At 43.9% G+C, this 27042-nt stretch overlaps 1 protein-coding gene across 1 annotated transcript in view; it reads right to left on the minus strand.

Annotated features, from left to right (window-relative positions):
• ABLIM2 (actin binding LIM protein family member 2) overlaps window positions 1–27042 on the minus strand; it is a 238593-nt gene that overhangs the window by 191312 nt on the left and 20239 nt on the right. The window contains exon 2 of the mRNA XM_073610745.1: window positions 9255–9398. Within this exon, the coding sequence (XP_073466846.1) occupies window positions 9255–9398 (144 nt within the window). The remainder of the gene's footprint in view (window positions 1–9254; window positions 9399–27042) is intronic.

The raw sequence follows: 27042 nt of genomic DNA on the forward strand, positions 1-27042 counted from the left end.
GTATGTAGAATTTAGATAAAAAAAAAATAAAAAAACTATATCTTAAATATTAAATACACAAAAACAGGTAATCAAAACTTTTGGATGAAAAAAAATGGGCTAACTTTACTGCTTAGTTTTTTTTTAAATTTATTAGTGTATTTTTTCAAAAAATATTGCGTTTGAAAGACCGCTGCACAAATACCGTGTGACATAAAATATTGCAACAACCGCTATTTTATTCCCTAGGGTCTCTGCTAAAAAAAAAAAAATATATATATATATATATATATATATATATATATATATATATATAATGTTTGGGGGTTCTAAGTGATTTTCTAGCAGAAAATACAGGATTTTTACTTGTAAGCAACAAGTGTATGAAAGTATTTAGTCTTTAAATGGTTAAACTGAGAGCTTCTACACACAGAGCTCAGTTCATTCATAAGTGTAAACATTGTATCCTTCAGGTTCTTTTTATCAGATTTGGCAGGCTGCCCAGAGGAGAGAAGTATCTTCACAGAAGTTTTCAGGCAACTTGTATTGACTTCTATTACAGAAGTCATTTGCAAGTCCGCTGATATCGGCCTTTTTTATCAGCACAATCAGCCCTTGCCGATTAAGTAAAAAACACCAAATATCGGCCGATATATCGGTCGACCTCTAATAGTGATATATATACACCCACACCCATCAGCCATAATTGAATGACCATCAACCTACTATTGAGTAGGTCCCCATTTGTGTGCAAAACAGCCCAAACCTATTGAAGGATGGATGCCACTAGACTTCTGAAGGTATGCTGTGGTATCTGGCACCAAGCAGTCAAATTCTTAATACAGCCCTAAAATATTAGCCCATATTTTTAACCATTTCCCCATTTTCATCATCTGTGCTGACCATTTTCCATGCTTCCCCAAATAACCATGCCACTGCCTTCCAGGTGAACTGACCCTGGCTTGTTTTTTGACTATGCCTCTGCCCACCATTTGGACTGTTTCCAGGTGAACTGACCCTGGCCTGTTTTGTGACTATGCCTCTGCCTACCGTTTGGACTGCTTCCACGTGAACTGAGCCTGGCTTGTTTTATCTACACTTCTGCCTACCGCCTGGACTGCTTGTACATGAACTGAACTGTAAAAGTCTCACACATGTGGTATCGCCATACTAAGGAGGAGTAGCAGAATGTATTTTGGGGTGTCACCTTTGCTATGTACATGCTATGTGTTGGAAATATCTGATAAATGGACAACTTTGTGTAAAAAAAATGCATTTTCATTTTTTTTCCATATTTTCCAAAAACTTCTGGAAAAAAATGAATCGTTCAAAAGACTCATTATGCCTCTTAGATTATACGTTGGGGTGTTTGCTTTCCAAAATGGGGTAATTTTGGGGGCAATTCCATTGTCTTGGTGCTCCAGGGCCTTCAAAAGTGTAATAGGTGGTTGAGAAATGAGATGTGTCATTTACAGTGGGGACGGAAAGTATTCAGACCCCCTTAAATTTTTCACTCTTTGTTATATTGCAGCCATTTGCTAAAATCATTTAAGTTAATTTTTTCCCCATTAATGTACACACAGCACCCCATATTGACAGAAAAACACAGAATTGTTGACATTTTTGCAGATTTATTAAAAAAGAAAAACTGAAATATCTCATGGTCCTAAGTATTCAGACCCTGTGACATTCTATATTTAACTCAGGTGCTGTCGATTTCTTCTGATCATCCTTGAGATAGTTCTACACCTTCATTTGAGTCTAGCTGTGTTTGATTACACTGATTGGACTTGATTAGGAAAGCCACACACCTGTCTATATAAGACTTTACAGCGGACAGTGCATATCAGAGCAAATGAGAATTATGAGGTCAAAGGAACTGCCTGAAGAGCTCAGAATTGTGGCAAGGCACAGATCTGGCCAAGGTTACAAAAAAATTTCTGCTGCACTTAAGGTTCCTAAGAGCACAGTGGCCTCCATAATCTTTAAATGGAAGATGTTTGGGACGACCAGAACCCTTCCTAGAGCTGGCCGTCCGGGTAAACTGAGCTATCGGGGGAGAAGAGCCTTGGTGAGAGAGGTAAAGAAGAACCCAAAGATCACTGTGGCTGAGCTCCAGAGATGCAGTCGGGAGATGGGAGAAAGTTGTAGAAAGTCAACCATCACTGCAGCCCTCCACTAGTCAGGACCTATATGGCAGAGTGGCCCGATGGAAGCCTCTCCTCAGTGCAAGACACATGGAGTTTGCTAAAAAAAACACCTGAAGGACTCCAAGATGGTGAGAAATAAGATTCTCTGGTCTGATGAGACCAAGATAGAACTTTTTGGCCTTAATTCTAAGCAGTTTGTGTGGAGAAAATCAGGCACTGCTCATCACCTGTCCAATACAGTCCCAACAGTGAAGCATGGTGGTGGCAGCATCATGCTGTGGGGGTGTTTTTCAGCTGCAGGGACAGGACGACTGGTAGCAATCGAGGGAAAGATGAATGCGGCCAAGTACAGAGATATCCTGGACAAAAACCTTCTCCAGAGTGCTCAGGACCTCAAACTGGGCCGAAGGTTTACCTTCCAACAAGACAATGACCCTAAGCACACAGCTAAAATAACGAAGGAGCGGCTTCACAACAAATCCGTGACTGTTCTTGAATGGCCCAGCTAGAGCCCTGACTTAAACCCAATTGAGCATCTCTGGAGAGACCTAAAAATTGCTGTCCACCAACGTTTACCATCAAACCTGACAGAACTGGAGAGGATCTGCAAGGAGGAATGGCAAAGAATCCCCAAATCCAGGTGTGAAAAACTTGTTGCATCTTTCCCAAAAAGACTCATGGCTGTATTAGATCAAAAGGGTACTTCTACTAAATACTGAGCAAAGGTTCTGAATACTTAGGACCATGTGATATTTCAGTTTTTCTTTTTTAATAAATCTGCAAAATTGCCAACAATTCTGTGTTTTTCTGTCAATATGGGGTGCAGTGTGTACATTAATGAGGAAAAAAAAATGAACTTAAATGATTTTAGCAAATGGTTGCAATATAACAAAGAGTGAAAAATGTAAGGGCCTGAATACTTTCCATCCCCATCCCCATGCTCGTGGAACGCCTGAAGGTGCTACTTCAATGTTGGGCCTTTGTATGTGGCCAGGCTGTGTAAAAATCTCACACATGTGGTATCGCCATACTCAGGAGGAGTAGCAGAATGTATTTGGGGTGTCATCTTTGCTATGTGATAAATCCACAACTTTGTGTAAAAAAAATGCGGTTTCATTTTTTTTTTCCACATTTTCCAAAAACTTCTGGAAAAAAATGAACCATTCAAAAGACTCATTATGCCTCATAGATTATACGTTGGGGTGTTTGCTTTCCAAAATGGGGTCATTTTGGGGGCAATTCCATTGTCCTGGTGCTCCAGGGCCTTCAAAAATGTAATAGGTGGTTGAGAAATGAGATGTGTCATTTATGCTTGTAGAACACCTAAGGGTGCTACTTCAATGTTGGGCCTTTGTATGTGGCCAGGCTGTGTAAAAGTCTCACACATGTGGTATCACCATACTCGGAAAGAGTAGCAGAATGTATTTTGGGGTGTAATTTGTTGTATGCATATGCTCTGTGAGAGAAATAACCTGTTAATATGACAATTTTGTAAAAAAAAAAAATTAAAAAAATCTTTATTTTGAAAAGAATTATGGGAAAAAATTGCAACTTAAAAAAACTCATCATGCTACTTACTTAATACCTTGGTATGTCTACTTTCTAAAAAGGGGTCATTTGGGGGGTATTTGTACTTTCCTGACTTGTCAGTGTCCCAAGAAATGAGATAGGCCTTCAGTACATCAGGTGTGATCAGATGTGATCAATTTTCAGTCATTGGCACCATAGTTTGAAGACTCTATAACTTTCACAAAGACCAAATAATTGACACTAATTTGGGTTATTTTTACCAAAGATATGTAGCAGTATAAATTTTGAGCAAAATTTATGAAGGAAAATGACTAATTTACAAAATTTTATGAAAGAAACAAAGAACAAGGCATTTTTTTCACAAAATTTACTTTTTTTATTTATAGCATAAAAACTGAAAAACCCACTAGTGATTAAATACCACCAAAAGAAAGCTCTATTTGTGTGGGAAAAAAGGACGCATATTTCAAATGGGTACAGTGTTGCATGACTGAGTAATTGTCATTCAAAATGTGAGCGTGCTGAAAATTGGTCTGGGCAGGAAGGGGGTGTAAGTGTACTGTATTGAGGTGGTTAATGGGATAATAATGAAGCTGCTTTGCTGGTGATACTGATGGAGTTATTGCAAACGACTTTTTTTTTCTAGTGATAATCAAGAATAATATTATTATGATTTTTTTTTTTTTTTTTATTCGGGCAAGTTACCACAACACCATTATCCCATAGTTTTTAAGATCAAAATACAACTATGTTGGTGTCCCTTGTCAATTTTACATTGTATTTTTTTAAATGTAACTGCCTACTCACAAACTGTCATTTGAAGTAAAACACATAGCCAAGTATTATTCTCCACAATTTTTTTATTGTGCATTAAAAAACAAAAAAAAACAATTTAGACATGCTATCTGCCATTAGAACTTAACCAAAAAGAGCATTCTATGCATCCAAAAATATAGAAAATATACCAAATCAAATCATTATTCAACCAAAAAAATTATGTCAAAGCAATAACTCCAAGGCCAATAATAAAAAACACGTTATCTCCTCCAATTCCGCAACATGTCTGATGACAAACGGCCGTTCAGAAACTAACTGAAAAGCGCGAAATGAAAAGCGTGAATCAACACTCACCAAACTTCTACTAACACCAAATTAGCAGAAGGAGCCCAAAGGGTGGCGCTAAAGAGCTGAAAACCGACGTAGTACGTCACTACGTTCGTAATTGTTGGGCAACAATTGTGTGGCCGTGTGTCTGCAAGACAAGTTTGGGCCAACGCCCTTCGGACAAAATTCCATGGTTTTGTTGGCCAACAATCCGATCGTGTGTATGAGGCTTAAGTATTTCCTGAAAGATATTTTATCCAGGGCTCCCAAGTCTTTTCAAACAGGGGTAGTTTATTATTCAGGAAGGCCAAGAGTTTCTTATTGACCATTATCCAGGAGAGCTTGGTCTTAACCATGTCTAATGAAATGGTGGAGGACTTTCATTACCTAGCTATTGCAATATGAGCAGCTATGAACACAAAAGAGATCAGGATTTAGTCTTTTCAAGTCATTAACACATAAACTGCAGCTTTTCAACTCTGGTTAGCAAGCTTCTATAAATTCCTAACTGCATCATCAGATGTTTTGGAAAGGTCAGGACTCAGGTGGATCGTTCTGGTTCCTAACAGATGGATCCTGTTTTGGAGCAAATAAGTAACTTGTTTCTGTACATCCAGTTCCCTTGGCTCTCAGTATGTGGAATGGATCAGTCATAACTACCTAGTCTGCAAAGACTCCCTTTACGTAAAAAAAGGCAGTGTCTGTGAATAAGAAAACAGATTTGGCCAACTGCCATAAACATGTCCAGCAAAGTTACACTTAGCCAAATTATTTGGACTCTTAGGAATGCAGATTAAAATGCCTGTACCATAATGTTCATGGGTTTTCGTTTGTTTGTTAGACCAAATTTGCTCAACCAGGTACAGCACTAATTATTTTCTAGCTCCAGGGAAAACACAGGGCCGCAGAGAGAGAAGATTGGGGTTTATTTACTAAAGGCAAAAAGGCTGTTCACTTTGCAAAGTGCAGTTGCACTCTGGATGAGCAGTTGCCCCAGAGCTTAGTAAAAGAGGGGAAGCTCTGCTGACTTCCATAATCCAATCATGTGCAAGCGAAAATGCATTTTTTTTTCCTTGCACATGATTGGGTATTCTTCGCAAAGTGAACATTTACCTCATTTACTAAGCTCTAGAGCAGCTGCTCTTGCAGAGTGCAACTTTGCAAAGTGCACACCCTTTAGTAAATCAACACCTTTGCCTCTTTAACCACTTCAGTAAGTGGCAAGTTTTTTGAAGCTGTAATTTTTTCCCACAATTCTTCAATTCGCTTTAAAATTTTTATTTATTTATTGGTGGGACACTGGTACACTGACAGATGCTTTTGTGCACTTGCACACTACGTTGATCGTCCACTGGAGGTTGTTGATCGTCCACCGGTGGACACTGACAGATGTTGATCGCCCACCAGCGGACACTGAAAGATGTTGATCGCCCACTGGCGGACACGGACAGATGTTGATGTGACAATGGAACACTATTGCAGATGTTTTGTGCACTGCAACAGATCTGATGGGGCACTGTGACAGATGTTCATGGGGACACTGTGACAGATGTTTTGTGCACTGTGACAGATGTTCATGGGGACACTGTGACAGATGTTTTGTGCACTGTGGCATATGTTCATGGGGACACTGTGACAGATGTTTTGTGCACTGTGACAGATGTTCATGGGGACACTGTGACAGATGTTTTGTGCAGTGTGGCATGTGTTGATGGGGACACTGTGACAGATGTTTTGTGCAGTGTGGCATATGTTCATGGGGGCACTGTGACAGATGTTTTGTGCAGTGTGGCATATGTTCATGGGGGCACTGTGACAGATGTTTTGTGCAGTGTGGCATATGTTCATGGGGGCACTGTGACAGATGTTTTGTGCAGTGTGGCATATGTTCATGGGGACACTGTGACAGATGTTTTGTGCAGTGTGGCATGTGTTGATGGGGACACTGTGACAGATGTTTTGTGCAGTGTGGCATATGTTCATGGGGGCACTGTGACAAATGCTGATGGGACAGGGACAGTGGTGCTTGGTGTACTATGTGTAGGGGTGGCTGCAGTCTGTGTGATCTGTGACAGCTCTGTGTGTAAAATCATCTCTTACACACAGAGCTGTCACATAGGCTGCAGCTTACCCTGCTTACATGATCAGGAGGGCCAATCACAGCGCCCATATCCAGATCTGTGCTTAGCTCTGTCCAGTGATCACTCACGGCAACACTTCTGAGCAAAGGAAGGGTACATTGGCTCAGGACAGCAAAGTTCCAACCCCTGCTGTTCATGTACAGTGGGCGGGGTGAAAGCGGTTAACAATCTCAATACAGAACACTTTCACCCTCTTCCTGCACAGGCCAATTTTCAAATTTCAGCGCTGTCACACTTTGAATGACAATTACTCAGTCACGCAACACTGTACCCAAATTAATTTTTTTTTTTTTTTTTTTGCTAAAAAAAAGGGAAAAAGTTCTGTTAAAAATGTTTGCAAATGAATAATCTTCTTTATAAATATAAGCCAAAATGTATTCCACTATATTTCTTTGGGAAAAATAAAACCAAATCAGTGTGTATTATTTAGTGTTTAGGAAAGTTATATTCTACAAACTATGGTATATATATTTGAAAATCGATCAATTCTGATCCTCAAAAAAAACATACGGTAAGCTCTTCACAAATAGAACAGAGAGTAAAAAATCATGCCATATTTATCACCAGGGTTTAACTGGCAGTATCACATGCGGTATTTGTCAGAAACAGCCTGGGGATCCCCTCTCTATTAGCTGGTTGCTAAGGAGCGAGCCAGGAAGCCAGTCCCCGAGTCCTTAACAACGGATGGGTCATCAGCTGTCAGCGGGTCCTGTTTTTGAAGCAGCTGATTAGAGCCAGAGGCTCTAATAGGCTTCAAATTAGGGTGGGCTTGGGTCGTAGAGCATGTGACCTGGAGCCCACCCACGTGTGTTACAACAGCGAATGAATATGCATTGTTAAAAAAACACTGATCCTCACACCGGCCAATCAGAAGCGGGTGTGAGACCGATTGGCTGCCGAGGAGAAGGGAGGAAACAGAAGCTGCCGCCGCGGAGAGCAGGAGAACAGGAGACTGCCAAGAGGGGGAAGCTGCCACAGCCGAGCAGTAGAACGGAAGACGCCGCCGCAGAGCAGGGGGAAGTCGCCGGTGATGGGGTAAGTGCTTCCAACCAACCGACCAACCAATGGGGGGGGGGGGCATACGGATTATGCTTTCCTGCAAACCTTTCAAATAAATAGCAAATAAAGTAGGGATGTGGATGAGAAGCAAGCACGTAAGCCCTTCCAACTTGATCAGCATTGGTCTTTTCTGACCTTATTGACAGGGGTAACGTTGTTTATCAAGAGAGTTTGGGGGTGAAGACTGGCATTGATACAAAATTCAGGATCCACCTACAGTTTAGCTCTATAAATTAACATATTAGCACATCCTTCACAAGGACTTGAGTCCTGTGGTGAGTCCAGAGGTGGCAGAATCCATGCCACTTCTCAGATTAAAGTGGTTGTTAACCCACTCTCATAACTTTATATAATGTTCTTTGTTTCCTAATGATTGGTGCTCCTGTCTCAATGTTTTATAAAAAAAATGCCAGCTATACCTGATTTCAGAGCTGGGCGCTCACGTGACCGGCCGTCTCTCTCCTCTCTCCTCTTCCCGTCTGCCAGCTGCAGCGGACAGGTCCGAGATTCCCCTACTGATGTCAGTAGGGACAAGAGGAGGAGAAAGCCACCCAGTCATGTGAGCGCTGAGTGGCACTCTGAAATCAGGTATAGCCGGAATTTTTTAAATAAAATTATCATTAGTTAACACACAGGATTATATAAGATATTAAAAGCAGACAGTCAGAGAGGGGATGGGGGAGAGGATGGAGGAGGACAGAAGAACTGCGGATGACGGAGGCACGTAAACTGACCATAGTGTCAGGGCTCAGCAGCCATGATAAGCTGTGGTCAGTTTACAGGGAGAGAGCAGAACCAGGCAGGATCAGCCAGGTATTTCAGGTGATATAAGGGGCCAAATTACACAGCACAAGCACTATGCTGTATAACATGCTTTAAAGGAACAGGATTTTTTATTTATTTTTTGTTAGAATAACAAACACTTTACCTCAATGCACACATTTAAAAAAAAATCAGTTATGTATTATTAATTAAATCTAAATCTAGGCTAAGTCCCTAAATTTGTCTTGATGTTGGCTTTTACTGATCCTTGCACAGATACACTCAGACTGGAAGAGGCGGGTCATCATTCTTAAGCTGCCCATTGATGGATCCAAAATTGTCTGGTTCAGTCCCTGCCCTCCCTTATTGTATCCAAAATGGAAAAAAAAATGTCCCTTGAGTTCTACTAACTGTAGATGGAGTAAATACGTTTTCTTAACAGTATAGGAAGGATTCTTTAGGGTAAGAGTAGTTATGCTGTGACAAATGAATAAATGAATATGAATAGATATTAAATGAATGGCCCTACCTTTACATTTGAAGCATTTGATATGGAAATACTTATTCTGCACTCTCAGAACTTCCCCTTTACAGGCGATTTCGCAGTTGCTGCAGAGGATGGCATTTCCGGCAGGCTTCTCAAGGAGGCTCGGCACAGCCTGATGCTGAGATACTGCTGAAGAGAATAAGACATATCATTTTACAGTTACACAACGTTTAAAGCACATTACTAAATTCTTCAAATATAAGACTGTACAATGTGACTAGGAAATTTAAAAACATGACATTTTAATTAAATGCCTTTAAAGTACTTTAAAAATGTACATAAAAAAAGATGTATATTCATTAGAAACACATGACTGCATGCATGCTTCTAAATATTAAAACAGAAGTTTAGGCAAAACTTTTATTTTTTGGGGTATAGCACCATAGACAAGGGCCACGTGAGAAACTGGGACGGGGGGGGGGGGGGGGGGGGGCAAACATAATTCTGCTCAATATTAATTTTGGATCTGGAAAGGTCCATCCATATGTATGTAAAGATAGAAAACAAACACCTGGCACTAGAAATAATAGGAACAACGGCTCATGAAATAGGTTTCTATCAGATGGGCTATCGGGGGATGGTAAAAACAGACAGTTGAGCTAGGGTTTTACTGCCTCCAGGCTGCCAACCTGAACTGTAAAATAACAGCTGGACGGAGCTGTTCACATGTTTTTACATACAGTTGTGTTCATAAGTTTACATACCCTGGCGGAATTTATGATTTCTTGGCCATTTTTCAGAGAATATGATAACACAAAAACTTTTCTTTCACTCATGGTTAGTGTTTGGCTGAAGCCATTTATTATCAATCAACTGTGTTTACTCTTTTTAAATCATAAAGGCAACAGAAACTACCCAAAATCAAAAGTTTACATACCCTGGTGATTTTGGCCTGACAACATGCACACAAGTTGACACAAAAGGGTTTGAATGGCTATTAAAGGTAACCATCCTCACCTGTGTTCTGTTTGTAATTAGTGTGTGTGTATAAAAGGTCAATCAGTTTCTGGACTCCTGACAGACCCTTGCATCTTCTATCCAGTGCTGCACTGACGTTTCTGGATTCTGAGTCATGCGGAAAGCAAAAGAATTGTCAAAGGATTTGCGGGAAAAGGTAGTTGAACTGTATAAAACAGGAAAGGAACATAAAAAGATATCCAAGGAATTGAGAATGCCAATCAGCAGTGTTCAAACTCTAATCAAGAAGTGGAAAATGAGGGGTTCTGTTGAAATCAAACCACGGTCAGGTAGACCAACTAAAATTTCAGCCATTCATTCATATTCTCTGAAACATGGCCAAGAAATCATAAATTCTGCCAGGGTATGTAAACTTATGAGCACAACTGTATGTGTCAAATTTCTCAACACTGTCAAGTTACACGAGACAGCTGCCATGCTTTATCAGAACAGTTATGTCACAGAGGAGACAACATGATATGTTCCAAGAGAGAGCTGCAATACTTTATCAATTCTGTTACATTACATGACTCTGCTGTCCGTTTACAACCGACTATCCTCCGATCTAATCTGCCTAGATGGAGGATGACGGATCCTTTTTTGGTTTCTTTGGCGGACCAGATCAGTTTGGACTTATGCGGGTATAAAAGGACACCATTCTGTTAAGGCCCGCTGGTACGTAGGGGAATGGACCTTCCGATCAGGTCCACCTGAAAAATTGGCAGGCGGACCTGTTCGGAACGGTCCTGTGAAAGGGGCCTAATGACCGAGCTGTAATGAGCAATGCCTGAAAAGAGCTGGGAACCAGCAATTCCTGAACAGAGCTGTAATGAGCAATTCCTGATCACAGCTGGAAACATGCAATGACTAAAAGAACTGGAAATGAGCAATGCCTGAGCAGAGCAGGACAGAGCTGTATTGAGCAGTCTGAACAGAGCTGGAAATGAGCAATGTCTGAACAGAGCTGGAAACAAGCAATGTCTGAACAGAGCTGGAAACGAGCAATGTCTGAACAGAGCTGGAAACGAGCAATGTCTGAACAGAGCTGGAAACGAGCAATGTCTGAACAGAGCTGGAAACGAGCAATGCCCAACAGAGCTAGAAACGAGCAATGCCTGAACAGAGCTGGAAACGAGCAATGCTCGACAGAGCTGGAAACGAGCAATGCCTTAACCGAGCTGGAAACAAGCAATGTCTGAACAGAGCTGGAAACAAGCAATGTCTGAACAGAGCTGGAAACGAGCAATGTCTGAACAGAGCTGGAAACAAGCAGTGCCTGAACGGAGCTGGAAACAAGCAATGCATGAACAGAGCTGGAAACAAGCAATGCCTGAACAGAGCTGGAAACGAGCAATGTCTGAACACAGCTGGAAACGAGCAATGTCTGAACACAGCTGGAAACAAGCAATGCCTGAACAGAGCTGGAAACAAGCAATGCCTGAACAGAGCTGGAAACAAGCAATGCTCGACAGAGCTGGAAACGAGTAATGCCTGAACAGAGCTGGAAACGAGCAATGCTCGACAGAGCTGGAAAAGAGTAATGTCTGAACAGAGCTGGAAACAAGCAATGTCTGAACAGAGCTAGAAACAAGCAATGCCTGACAGAGCTGGAAACAAGCAATGCCTGACAGAGCTGGAAACGAGCAATGCCTGAACAGAGCTGAAAACAAGCAATGTCTGAACAGAGCTGAAAACAAGCAATGTCTGAACAGAGCTGAAAACAAGCAATGTCTGAGCAGAGCTGGAAACGAGTAATGCCTGAACAGAGCTGGAAATGAGCAATCTCTGAACAGAGCTGGAAACAAGCAATGTCAGAATAGAGGTAGAGAGAGATGTAATGAGCAATGCTTGGACAGAGCTGTAACACAACAGATTAGCATAGCTGCCAACTGTCCCGAATTTCCCGGGACATTCCCGGGACTTGGACTTCATTCCCGGATTTGTGTCGTCCCGGGAAATGTCCCGAAAAATTCGGTTCCGGTTTTTGAAACCGCCGGCGCCGCCGCCGCCGCCGCCGCTAGAGGTCGGCGGCCGGCGGAGACATTGTCTCCGCCGGCCGCCATTTTGTTGGAGTTCAGGAAGACGGCTGGGGGGGGGGCTAGACGAAGCTTCTGCGTCGCCGCCCACCCCCTGCCCCGCTCCGCCTCGGCCCGCCCCGCTCCGCCTCGGCCTGCCTCGGCCCGCCCCGCCTCGGCCCGCTCCGCTCCGCCTCGCCCCGCCTCGGCCTGCCCCGCTCCGCCTCGCCCCGCCTACCCCCCGCCCCGCTGCCAGTCTGTTATGGAAAGGGGCGGGGGTTCTAGGTGGGGGGTGAGCGCGCGCACCGCTGTGGGACACGATGTGAGTGGGGGGGGGCATTGGGGACACCTGATGTGAGTGGGGGGGGCACTGGGGACACCTGATGTGAGGGGGGGGGCACTGGGGACACCTGATGTGAGGGGGGGGGCACTGGGGACACCTGATGTGAGGGGGGGACACCTGATGTGAGGGGGGGGGCACTGGGGACACCTGATGTGAGTGGGGGGGGGCATTGGGGACACCTGATGTGAGTGGGGGGGGGGCACTGGGGACACCTGATGTGAGTGGGGGGGGGGCATTGGGGACACCTGATGTGAGTGGGGGAGGGCACTGGGGACACCTGATGTGAGTGGGGGGGGGCACTGGGGACACCTGATGTGAGGGGGGGGGCACTGGGGACACCTGATGTGAGGGGGGGACACCTGATGTGAGGGGGGGGGCACTGGGGACACCTGATGTGAGGGGGGGACACCTGATGTGAGGGGGGGGCACTGGGGACACCTGATGTGAGTGGGGGGGGGCACTGGGGACACCTGATGTGAGGGGGGGAGGGCACTGGGGACACCTGATGTGAGGGGGGGACACCTGATGTGAGTGGGGGGGGGGCACTGGGGACACCTGATGTGAGTGGGGGGGGCACTGGGGACACCTGATGTGAGTGGGGGGGGCACTGGGGACACCTGATGTGAGTGGGGGACACCTGATGTGAGTGGGGGGGGCACTGGGGACACCTGATGTGAGGGGGGGACACCTGATGTGAGTGGGGGGGGCACTGGGGACACCTGATGTGAGGGGGGGGGCACTGGGGACACCTGATGTGAGTGGGGGGGGCACTGGGGACACCTGATGTGAGGGGGGGGGCACTGGGGACACCTGATGTGAGTGGGGGGGCACTGGGGACACCTGATGTGAGGGGGGGGGCACTGGGGACACCTGATGTGAGGGGGGGGCACTGGGGACACCTGATGTGAGGCGGGGGCACTGGGGACACCTGATGTGAGGGGGAGCTCCGCCGGGGACTCCTGATGTGAGGGGGGCTCCGCTGGGGACTTCTGATGTGAGGGGAGCTTCACTGGGGACTTCTGATGTGAGGGGGGCTCCGCTGGGGACTCTTGATGTGAGGGGGGCTCCGCTGGGGACTTCTGATGTGAGGGGGGCTCCGCCGGGGACTCCTGGTGTGAGGGGGGGCTCCGCTGGGGGCACCTGATGCAAGGACGGACTCTGCTCGGACATCGAAGCAAGCTGGTGGCAGGCGACGTGGCAGGTGACACGCTCAGGGCTTCCACTGATTCTGGATTATGGTGAGTTGAATGATTTCATTTTATATTACAATGTAATAATAGAAATAATGCGCTTCAATCATCCTGACACCATAACAACCATGGTGCCGGGATGATTGAAGTGCTAACACCAGGTGTTTGGAGTATCTTTATCTGCTGATTGTTAAACTTTCTAGAATACACATATTTCTATTGTGTAGGATCTGGGGCTGCTGTCCCGTCATTTCCCTCTCTCTCCCCCTCTCCCCCCCTCTCCATCCCTCATTCATTTCAGACTCTAACCACACCCTCTAGAGCCACGCCCATTTAAGCCACGCCCACAATTTCGCGTAAACCACGCCCATTTTTCGGCGCGGCACGCTTCGCGCGCCGCACTTGTCTGTTTTTGATAGGCCACGCCTGCTGGTGAATGCCCCGCCCCCTAATTATTGGACAGCTCCGCCTACAGCCACAAAAGTGTCCCACATTTTTTTTTTTACAATGTTGGCAACTATGGATTAGATATTGCCTGCAACCTCCACCTTCACCATTTGATAGATGTCAAATTCTGAAGCCAATAGGGACCAGGGATGAAAATCAGGTTTGGGTCAAATCTTTGCATAACTCCCATAATAAACATATAAATAACAGGATTAGTTTCCCTTTAATGTTAATCATTACCATTACATTTATTATTACTATGATTACTACATTAAATTATGTGCTTATGAAACAACAAACATCACACAGTATAGGGGAAGCACTGCAGGGAGTCCTAAGTATTATAGCATTACATTTTAACTTCATTGAGAAAGGAAAGCCGCCATAAATAATACATGTCACAAGTCCATGGCAGACAAGCTCCAGGAAACAGATTGAAAACATTTCATTAATTCCCTTGTTGAACGCAGAGAAACCATTTACTGCAGATCTAAAATAAATCCTTTAGATGGAGTACAATAGTGAATCATTTAGCCTCAGCGTGATCAAGGTGAGCAATTTAGAAATGAATGTGCGTTGAATTAAACCAGCGAAAGTGTTGTCTGATTAATTCACAGCTGCTGTTGGAGCTCTTTGGTTCAGGTCTCAACTCTGTGTTGCAGCATATGTGTCATATAGCTCTGATGGAAGCAGCCATTACCTGGTTATAGAGCCACAGGCTAATTTCAAGGAATTTGTAAAATTGAACGCCAACCAGAATTTGAGGTCACATGACACGTCTAAGTTCCTCTGGATTTCAGAAAGAGAGGGTCCTTCTTCAAATCCTCATGTTGCTGCCTGGTGATATGAACATGTGCCATTGGGTCCAAAGCAGTTAGCAACCTTGGTGATCCACTGCTAATTAGAAATGCACCAAAATTTTGGCGGCCGAAACATATCAGCCAAAATGGTGTTTTTGCCATTTTGTCGATAAAGAAAAAGGTGCCGATAATGGAGCCAAAAACGCAAGCGATTTTGCAAAGATTTTACCACGATTTTACTGTGCTTATGGTGTGTTTTTTACTTAGGTCATGTGACTCAAAAAACGCTCTAAAAACGTAACACAGGTGTGTTATTGATGCATTCTTCCTGTGTTTTCACTGCATTTCAACAGGAATGTGCATTTTGGTGCGGTGAAGACATACATAGAATTTAAAGGGAAGCATTTTTCTTGAGCTTTTGTTGTGCTACGGCATACATGGGTCTACATGGGCATACAAGGGTCTACATGGGCATACATGGGTCTACATGGGCATACATGGGTCTACATGGGCATACAAGGGTCTACATGGGCATACATGGGTCTACATGGGCATACATGGGTCTACATGGGCATACATGGGTTGAATTTCGGAATAATTTTCTTTCGAAAATCTCATCTAAGAACTTTTGTTCGTATTTCGCACCATTAGTGGGCTGCAGCAACAGCCGATTTTCCTGCGGCCATCAAATTTGAGTAATCGGACATGTTGGAAATTTTTTTGACAAACTAAAGATTTTCTAATCAATGATGGGAGAATCGTGCAAGAAATGTAATCGAAACAGAGATGCGTATGTGCAAGAAAAGAAAATTCCCGGAAAGAAAAGAAGATTCCCAGCCACAAAAGTTCTTTTCTGTAGCAAAAGGAGGTGAAATTGAAGGCTTGGTTGGCCGAATTTCAAAATCAATGGTGACACCATCGGATCACAAAATGCACAAAATTTCTGATTTTCAGAAGAAAATTCTTTCAAAATTTGACCATGTATGGCCAGCCTAAGACTCGTTCACACCTATGCAGTTTGCTTTTGATCGTTTCTGTAGTGCTTTTTGCTGTGCATTTTGCGTTTTTGGCCAATTTTGTGTTGGGCAGAATAAATAACGCAAAATGCAAATCGTGGCAAAAGTGCACTACATGCTTTTCTGCAGCTTCTCCATTGAGGTCTATTGAATCAAAAAAGCAAAAGCACCGTTTTGCGTTTACGAAAGTCACTGACTCTTTTCAAAAACGCAGCAGCTGAAAAAAGCATAGATGTGAATGTGTTCCATAGGAAACCATGTTAAATGGATTGTAGTGCGTTTCTGCAAAAAGCACCAAAAACGCATTGAGTGTGAACCAGGCCTAAAGGTGCTGATAATGGGCGACAATAAATTCATATTCATTTAAATTCATGATATTAATTAAAAAGTCAAATATAATACAGTTATATATATAAAAAAAAACATTTTTTTTAAAAACTGAAATTTTCAGTTTTGGTTTTCGACCAAGTGCATCCTGCAATTTCCATTCGGTGCACTTATACTGCTAATATACGACTACCAGCTCATAAACCGACATTAATCTCCTGATATGGTCTGCCTGAAAAACTGACAGGGGGACCTAATTGGGTGAAAGGACCCTAATACCTACCCACATTATATGGCATTTTTTATATCTTCACATTGTACAGTATATAAACTCTACAATGAACTATAACTTTCTGATAAGTGCAAAAAGAGAAATTCCTTGTGATTCTACCAGAAATTTTGAGAGCTGTTAAATTCTTGTATTGTAGACTATAACCCCCCTGCCTTCCCCCTATGGTATGGAGAAGAGAAGTGGTATTCTCCAGTCCTGTCCTAGGGTGACAAAGCTGCTCTTCCCCAGATAGTGTTGTCACCTTAGGAAAGAGAATGTTTTGCTGGCAGGTTAACCAGGCGAAAAAAAAAGCAAAACAGCATGGAAAAAAAAGAGCTATATTTTTTATAGCAAAGGCCCTACAGAATAAAATGGCTATTGTTGCATTTTTTTAATGTCACGTGGTATTTGTGCAGCGGTTTTTCAAACGCAATTTTTTGGGAAAAAAAATACACTTTGATGAATTTTTATGCAAAAAAAATACAATATATATATAATCCAATTTTAGGGCAGTAAAAGAGGATCTTACGCCAAGTAAATAGATACCTAACATGTCATGCTTTAAAATTGTGCACGCTCGTGGAATGGGGACATTGCTTAAAAATCTCCATAGGCGACGCTTTAACATTCTTTACAGGTTACCTGTTTAGAGTTACAGAGGAGGTCTAGTGCTAGAACTATTGCTCACACTCTAACATTTGTGGCGATGCCTCACATGTGTGGTGTGAACACCGTGTACATAAGCGTGCGCGACTTATGCATGCTTCTGTGCGCGAGGGATAGAAGCACTTTCATTTTTTTACATTTTTTTTCACTGTTCCTTTAATTTATTTTCTCTTTTATCCCTATTACAAGGAATGTAAATGTCCCTTGTAATAGAAATAAGGGATGACAGGTCCTCTTTATGGAGACATCAGGGATCAATAAGACCCCAAACCCCTCCTCTACCTTTAAAAGCAAAAGATAAAAAAAATTTGCTCTTTTGCTTTAAGAAAAGATTGTTTACTTCCGCCCTAGACCGGAAGTGATGTCATGACGTCACTCTGGTCCTCCAAGATCATAGAGGCAATCAGAGACGATCTGGTCTCTGGTAACCTCTATGGCCAGCCAGCTGGGTTTGTTTCCTGGGGTGTGCCAGAAAAAAACGGTAAGCCTGAGAAACATTGGCAAGCGGCTGCAGGGGGGGTGGAGGACGACCCTCTCTGCTGCTTCTGAAAACGATCCAGCGGCCAATTAGCCGCTCGGATCCCTTTCATGAGAAAGCCAATCGCTGATGAAAGAAAAAAAGAATACCAGGGTTATGGCTTCAGCCATAAACCTGGTAAACCACTTGCAAGCCTAAACGTATATTTACATATTGTGGTTGGCAAGTATTGAGGCAAGTACATCACCGTGTTTATTATCCCTTAGGCAAAAAGAGCAGTAACCCCTTGCGGTCGAGGTGGGAGGGGTACCCACTTCATGTTTTTTTTTCCCCTGGAGTTTAACTTTAATTTTTTTTCCCTTCGAGTTTTCATTTTTTTAGGAGATCAGTGGGGTCTTGCCATGTGCCCACCTCCAACACTGCATGATGATGATTGTAAAAAAAGAGTCTGTTTCAGAGCCATCACTCAGAAGCTTGGGGGTCTCACCTCTTAAGACAGTTCCATTTATTACATCTCAGTCAGATGACTGGTCTCAGCATTCAGCACTGCACAGGTGTGTCGTGACAATTATAGCTTTGCTCCATTTAAGTGACTAACACAGCGTGACTTGTTCTACACGGTGCTTATTGAGATCCTCCCTGAGTCACCCACGCACATCTCATCACATCACTATTGCCTTTCACTGCCGACAACTATACCCTCTATGTTTTCCTGCAAAGGATTCCAAAAATGTGTGCATACAAATCCTTTTTTCTGCATAACATGTTGCTTGCTTTCTATCCAGGGAAGGAGAATTCTCTGGGGAGTGCAAAATCTGGTGCAGCTCTGCATAGAAACCAATTAGCTTCCAGGTTTTATTGTCAAAGCTTAAAGGAGAAGTACAACCAAAGCTCGTTTGGCTGGACTTTCCCTGTGGATCACAGGATTGCAATTCGTTTTGCACTCCTGTGACCTGTTTTCAGCGGGCTGAATTTCACTCTCTGCTGACGTCACAGAAGTCGGTTCAGGGTCTGTGACATCACGACAATGGAAGTCGGAATCTGCCAGATCCCTGGACCGACACCCGGCTCAGCCTCTCAGTGAGCCGCTGAGAGCCTGAGTCGGCCGCTCCGCCCCCTACACAGCCCAGCGCTCCAATGAGCGAGGAGGGGGCAGAGTAGAGAGCTGTGACTGACAGTCAGCAGCTCTCTGGTCACAAAGCTGTCAGAACTGAGTGATCGGCGGTGTTCGATTGCTCGGTTCTCAGTGTAGAGGGACAGATGCTGCATCCATCTAGGTAAGTATAATTCAGGAAAAAAAACCAACCCCATACTCTTAATTTAACAAGCTTAAGTTAGAAGCTGATTGGCTACCATTCACAGCTTTTTGCACTCTCCAGTTTTAGTAAATCAACCCCTTACTGTCATGGTAAACATGAGTAAAGGCAATTTGCTGTTCTAGGACCATATGGAATAAATGCATTTAGCCAGGTACAATGAAGTATTTTGTAAACTTAAAAAATGGAAATCCAAAGCTTCCAATGACATTCCAGTAATAATTTGTTACTATAGTATGTACAGAAGATATAACTAAACATGAGATAAGTCATATAAGGACACATATGCCAACAGAGGTCGCCCCAACAAATACGACAAGGTCTGGTCTAAATGGCTGGCAGATCCCTCCACTGCTTCTGAAACCTCCTAAACAGAACCTAATCATAAAATGACTCCCAAGTGGGTGCTGAATGTGCACAATGAGTCCATAATGTGTTACCACATCCTATACAATTGTGAATTGTGACCCAGTAAGCCGTGCTACTGTAACTATTGTCATAATCGAAACTTGATGCTTAATATCTGTGAATGATAATGTAATAGAGAGATCCTTGCAAGGATCACATTGACACCATGTAAGACCAATGTATGTTTTATCTGTATGTTCTCTTTTTCTTTGCTTCTTTTGTGAAAATCAATAAAAAAAAATAAAAAAAAATAAAAAAATGAGATAAGTCGTCATGGTTATAGCATTCCCATTTGTATGTTTTAGTGCGATGTGTCTCTGTACATGAATAACTAATATGTTTAAGATACAAATGTGTTTTGCAATCTTCCCAATGCAGTTTGACAAGAGATCAGCGTCAATTCAATAGACATTATGCAGCACCAAAATTAGTGATTCAGTGTAAAAAAAAAAAAAAAAAATACTTTATAGATTAGGATGCTCATAAGTATAAATACTGAAGAAATATTTCATGGCATAACAGGTCCATCACTGCAAAGCTGTCAAAACACGTTACAGTAACATTCTGCTGATGATTCCTCAGTAACATATTGTTAAGCATATACTACACTTTGTCATGTTAGGTTTTAACAGGAACAAGGTGAGAAAAAAAGAAAGAGAAAAGAGCCCGGGCTAAACTGCCCATTCTATTAAAGGGTCAGTCCACCAAAACACATTTTTAGTTTTTATATTCTTCAGAGATAAAGAGATGTCACTTGCCCATTCAGGTCAGAGTGACAGTGCCATCAGATTGTCCATCCTCATGCAAGGTATACTCAACAATCCATGCTCCCTCGCCTCCCTGATGCCAAGATTCGCCCAGGAGAATTGTTGTAAATCATGTACTGCATGACCACTGAACCATGGTCATCAGGCTTAAGAGTCACTATAAATGGGAGGACACAGAATGATCATAGTGTCCATGAAGTGGAAGTTGTGGTAGGGAAAGTATTAAGAAAGCTGACAAACTGCATAGGAAGAGATTAGGCCAGAAGGGAAACTGTCATTGTAATTCTAATTGCTAGCTCTATTGGCAATAAACCACTATGCTGCCTTTTTTCATCCTTTGTTTTTTTTGTCTTTCATTTTTTTTGCTGGTTGATTTGAGGTTTGTTTTTGCTGAAAAGTTTCCCTTTAAAAAAATGGGTTTTTATTTTAGGGTGTGATGTTTTGGGTTTTTTATTTTTTGGGACGTTATACTGTTATATCTTATGTTAATGTTGATAAGGCCTTTGTTTAATTTTGAACAGCTTCTTTTGCTGCAATGCTTTTCTTAAAAAAAAAAAAAAAAAAAAGTATAATTTTTTTAGGGGGTGGTATTTTTAGAATCTTAATTTATTTTGAAGGTATGTTTTTTATTTTATGTTGACATTATATTCAGTGGCGGAATTACCAGGGTCGCAACAATCGCACTTGCGACGGGGCCCTGGCATTCCGCCACTGTCGGGGGGCCCAGCGGGTTGCTAGTCGCTGGTTGCTGGTCTGAGCTGACAGCTCATGAAACAGCACAGAGCCAGCACTAACAGTTCTATTTCCCCCTCTGTCCTCTCTCGCACGGGATGAGACAGGACACAGCCGATCTGCTCCCCCTTCTTCCCCCTACCCTCTCCTGTGTGTGCTCCGCAGGAAATGTGAGCTCATTAGCTTCAAACTTGACTGCCCGCGGAGCACACACAGGAGAGGGGAGGGGGGGAAGGGGGAGCAGATCGGCTGTGTCCTGTCTCATCCTGTGCGAGAGAGTCGTGGAGATAGAACTGTCAACGTCCGTCCTGTGCTGTTCCATAAGATAGAGGCTGTCAGCTCAGAGCTGTGCTGAGAAGGCAGACGGCACTGATGAGTACTGATAGGAGGCATTGATGTGCTCTCATAGGAGGCACTGATAGGAGGCACTGATGGGCACTGATAGGAGGCACTAATGGGAAAAGATAGGCTGCATTGATGAGCACTGATTGGCAGCACTGATAGGAGGCACTAATGTGCACTGATAGGTGGCATTGATAGGCACTGATAGGTGGCACTGTGGGGCATTGATGAGCACTGATAGGCAGAACTCATAGGCTGCACTAATGGGCACTGATAAACACTGATAGGCAGAACTCAGGCAGCATTAATGAGCTCTGATAGGTGGCATTGATGAGCACTCATAGGCAGAACTCATAGGCAGTATTGGTGAGCACTGATAGGTGGCACTGGTAGGCAGCATTGATGCGCACTGATAGGAATTGAGCACTGATAGGTGGCATTCATAAGCACTGATAGGTGGCACTGATGAGCACGGATAGGCAGCATTGATGAGCACTGGTAGACGCTGATAGGCAGCATTGATGATCACTGACAGACGCTGATAGGCAGCATTGATGAGCACGGATAGACGCTGATAGGCAGCATTGATGAGCACTGATAGATGGCACTGATGGGCAGCATTGAAGAGCACTGATAGGTGGCACTGATGGATGCCGTTAGGTGGCATTGATGAGCACTGATAGGTGGCACTGATGAGCACGGATAGGCAGCATTGATGAGCACTGGTAGACGCTGATAGGCAGCATTGATGATCACTGACAGACGCTGATAGGCAGCATTGATGAGCACTGACAGACGCTGATAGGCAGCATTGATGAGCACTGATAGATGGCACTGATGGGCAGCATTGAAGAGCACTGATAGGTGGCACTGATGGATGCCGTTAGGTGGCATTGATGAGCACTGATAGGTGGTGCTGATAGGCAGAATTGATGGGAACTAATAGGCGGCATTGATGAGCACTGATAGGTGGCACTGATGAGCACTAATAGGTGGCACTGATGAGCACTAATAGGTGGCACTGATGAGCATTAATAGGTGGCACTGATGATTGGGGCACTAATTATAAGTGTAAACAATTTACTGACATTCTTTATAGTTAACGGCAGTCCTTTCCTCACACAGACACAGCGTGGGAGGAAAGGGCTGTGGATAACTGGCAAGTCTGTTCACATGTGATCAGCTGATTACATGGTAAAGGGCCGCTGTGATTGTGCTGGATGCACGTCCCAGGGGACACGGAAGCAGGGTTCTGGGAGGATGTCCACGGACACCCTCCCAAAATTGGAAGCCTGGGGCTCAAATGGAAGGGGGGGGCAGGGGGCCCATCATGGTTTCTTGCACCGGAGCCCTGAAGGTTCTAGTTATGCCTCTGATTATATTATTATTATTTTAGGTTAAACTGGGGGGGGGGGGGGGGTTACAAAAAAGTAGGCTTTGGTTTCATTGTCTCAGGGGTGGTATTTTGGGGTTTTCATTTAATTTGTGGATTTTTGCTTAAAGTGGTTGTAAAGGCTGAAGGTTTTTTACCTCAATGCATTCTATGCATCAAGGTACAAAAAAAACGTCTGTGTACTACTCCCCCCCTCGGCCCCCCCAATACTCACCTGAACTCCCTCTGGATCTAGTGATGTGAATGAGAGCCTCAGCTGTCCTGGGACTCACTCTCTTCATTGGCTAGCGCAGCAGCAGGAGCCATCGGCTCCCACTGCTGTCAGTCACAGCCAGTGAGCCAATGAGGAGAGAGCAGAGGGTTGAGCCAGGTTTTATGGACGCATAGAGCAGGGCTCAAGAGCGAGCACGCAACGGTGCCCCCATAGTAAGCAGCTTGATACTGGGGGTATTAGTCAAGGGGGAGGAACCAGGAATGTTGGCGGGGGATCTGAGAAGAAGAGGACTGGGGCTGCTCTGTACAAAACCACACAAAGCAGTTAAATATAAAATGTTTATTAAAAGCCAAACCTTTAATACCACTTTACCTGCAGTGCTTTGGGCTGCACAGCTTTTTTGTACAACGCATGCACAAAGCAGCCCTATTCATTTCTTCGAGAAACCTGTACTGATGGTGGCCTCAGGCAGCCACTTGGAGAATGGCATACCCATAGGAATAAACTGAGCTGTGGTGTGCATGCTCAGTACAAAGTAGCCGTTTCCAGAGAAAAGACTATGCAGCTCAAAGCAGGGCCGCAAAGTAAAGATCATTTGATTGATACTGAAGATAAGTATAAAACCAGGTAAGCTGCACTCAGGGTGTACTCAGTTAAAAATATTTAAATAAACTACAGTTGTCCTTCAAACTTCTGCCAAGTAGAGCCGTCCCCCAGTCTCGTCTCTCAGAAAGTTGGCCAGTATGACATTGGATTGAAGAGAATTTCATACATACATACATTACGGATTCTTTTACTGTACTTTTTATAAATTCTTAGTCAAATGCATTACCATAAATAATCAAACACAAAGAATGTTATTTGTGCGTTCTCATAAACAGGAGTTGCCACATCAGCAGTTATCAACAAATCTTTTAAAGCTTATTGAGTTCATTTAGACTTCAGGCATGCATAGAGTCACCATGAAATACAAGCATTAACATAATTGCACAGAAGAACGAACTCTGTACATGTCTGTACTCAATAACAATGTATGCAGGCTTGCGGAATAAAAGGCTACAGAATGTGTAACGGCTCATGCATTGGTACAACAGATAAATATTCCATAAAAAATAGATTATGGACCTTGTGTAGCAACATGTTTCTCTAAAGAACTGGATTTAGTTCTCTTTGGCCAGTATTCATGAATCGCTAAAGTGAACCTATGTTTTGCCCATGCAGAGTAAGCAACTTCAGCTGCACATACTTTCCATTCCTTTATTCCCTTGGCTGCTTTATTTAGTTTCCAGGAGTAAAGTTAGACAACAGAGGGTTGATTTACTAAAGGCAAATAGACTGTGTAGTGCAGTTGCTCCAGAGCTTAGTAAATGATGGGGAGCTCTGCTGACTTTATTCATCCAATCAAGTGCAAGCAAAAATGCTCTTTTTTTTTCTTCTTTGCATTTGATTGGGTATTCTTGGTAAAGTGAAGCTTTACCTCATTTACTGTACTAAGCTCTGGAGCAACTGCACTTTAAAGCGGGGGTCCACCTAAACTGCCAAAAAAAAAAATATAAAAAGCCAGCAGCTACAAATACTGCAGTTGCTGACTTTTAATACATGGCCACTTACCTGTCCCAGGGTCCAGCGATGTCGGCAGGCGACGCCGAGAACCTGCTCAGTTCTCGGCAGCTGCTGCCGCCATCCTAGGTGAGGGAATCAGGAAGTGAAGCATTGCGGCTTCACTTCCCGGTTCCCTACTGCGCATGCGCGAGTCGCGCTGCGCATCGTAACTGGTCCCCGCTATCTCCTGGGAGCTGTGTGTTTCCCAGGAGACAGCGCAGACTGACAGGAAGAGGCATAGACTCCCATGGGAGTCTATGCTGGAAGTGGGTGCAAATACCTGTCTGAAAGGTGCCAAATGTGACACCGGAGGGGGGGAGGGTTCAGAAAAGCGGAAGTTCCATTTTTGTGTGGAACTCCGCTTTAAGAGTGTGACTGTACTTGCAAAGTGCACAGTCTATTTGCCTTTAGTAAATCAACCCCAAAGAGTACTTCACTCAAGCTGAATCTTACACAAGGCTGCCCTTACTCCCATAGGAGAGCACTCAGCCAACCACACTACACAAGTACAGTAACATGGAGCGAGTTACATGCTCCTTCATACCTTGAAGTATTGGGTATTTTCCTCACTTCTGGTGTTTGAAGGAAGTGGAAGGGAGAGTAGACATGTGCAATACGTTTCGTAACGGATCGAAATTCAGCCAAATTTTGCATCTTTCGGACATTCGGATGCATCCGAATGTCCAAATAAAAGAATAACGAATTTCAACTAATACGAAAGAAATTATAGCGAATACAACACATTAATTTGACATGATGCGGTAATTCGTTAAAGATCTAATGAAACAAAAGGTCAACTCAAAGTACCATATTTATCGGCGTATAACACGCACCGGTGTATAACACGCACCTCAAATTTAGGAGGGAATTTTAAGGAAAAAAACTTTTAGGAGTAAAGTTTAAGGAAGAAAAACTTACATTAAAATGCCCATCAATGCAGCGTTATCGGTGTCCATCTGCAGCCTTTTTAGTGTCAGTGCAGCCTTGCTCCAGTGTCTATTGCAGCCTTGTCAGTGCAGCTTTGCCCCAGTGCAGAATTGTCAGTGCAGCCTTATCAGTGCAGCTTTGCCCCAGTGCAGAATTGTCAGTGCAGCCTTGCCCCAGTGTCCATTGCAGCCTTGTCAGTGCAGCTTTGCCCCAGTGCAGCCTTGTCAGTGCAGCCATGTCAGTGCAGCTTTGCCCCAGTGCAGCCTTGCCCCAGTGCAGCCTTGTCAGTGCAGCCATGTCAGTGCAGCTTTGCCCCAGTGCAGCCTTGCCCCAGTGCAGCTTTGTGGGATCGCCGCGATCCCTGCCGACATACACAGCCGTGTGTAAATTCAAATATGGCGCCGAGACTGCAGGGACTTGGCGGAGCCGAGATACACATACCCGAGAGACCTCGGCTTTTCTCGGCGCCGCTTACAGTCCCGCCCAGTCCCGCCCTATGGGCGGGACTGTAAGCAGCGCCGAGAAAAGCCGAGGACTCTCGGGTATGTGTATCTCGGCTCCGCCGAGTCCCTGCAGTCTCGGCGCCATATTTGAATTTACATACGGCTGTGTATGTCGGCGGCGATCGCGGCGATCGCTCCGATCACACAAAATTGGGGGGGGGGGGGGGGGAATCGGCCTATAACACGCACCCAGGATTTTCCCCTGATTTTCAGGGGAAAAAAGTGCGTGTTATATGCCGATAAATACGGTAAATCTTACGGTCCAATCAGCTGATTAATTTTGTGCTGAAGGTTGGATTACTGGCAAAATGCATTTCTGACAACTGAGTGAGAAGGGTGTTGTATTTGAGCAGAGGAGAAGAGATATTGTCATTGTGTGTGTTAATAGATTCAATAAACAAATGACTTTCCAAACTACGAATCATTATCACGAATATATATACATACATAAAATATCGAATTTCAACGAATACGAAAGAAATTATAGTGGATATAACAAATTAATTTGACATGATTCGAGATTCAGTATAACGAAAATTGACACTCTACAGAAATAACGAATTATCCGAAAACAAATTAACGTAACATAATGAATATAACAGAACGAAATTATGTATTTTATGAATGACAACGAACGGCTCCTCTCCACATCTGTTAACCCCCTCGGAGAAGCGATTCCCCAAGGGGGTTACCTTGCGGGCGCGCTCCCGAGTCCAGCATTCGGCATCCATAGAGGGCGAATGCAAGACTCGGCCCCCGCCCACCGGCGCTCACGTCACTGGATTTAATTGACAGAAGCGGGAACCAATGGCTGCGCTGCTATCAATCTATCCAGTTAAGAGCCGAGAACCTCGGGCAGAGAGACAGCACGTCCCAGCCGGGTCAAGTTCGAGGGCTCAGGTAAGTAAAACGGGGGGCCTGGGGGTCCGTCACTGACAGGTGTTTTCTCACCTTAATGCATAGGATGCATTAAGGTGAAAAAACACGAGGGTTTACAACCCCTTTAAGTTATTAAAGATACAAGTTGTCAGGATAACTTAGATCCCTTCTTCAGGC

This window comes from Aquarana catesbeiana, linkage group LG01, assembly GCF_042186555.1.
Source record: "Aquarana catesbeiana isolate 2022-GZ linkage group LG01, ASM4218655v1, whole genome shotgun sequence".
In the NCBI taxonomy this organism is placed as follows: Eukaryota; Metazoa; Chordata; class Amphibia; order Anura; family Ranidae; genus Aquarana; species Aquarana catesbeiana.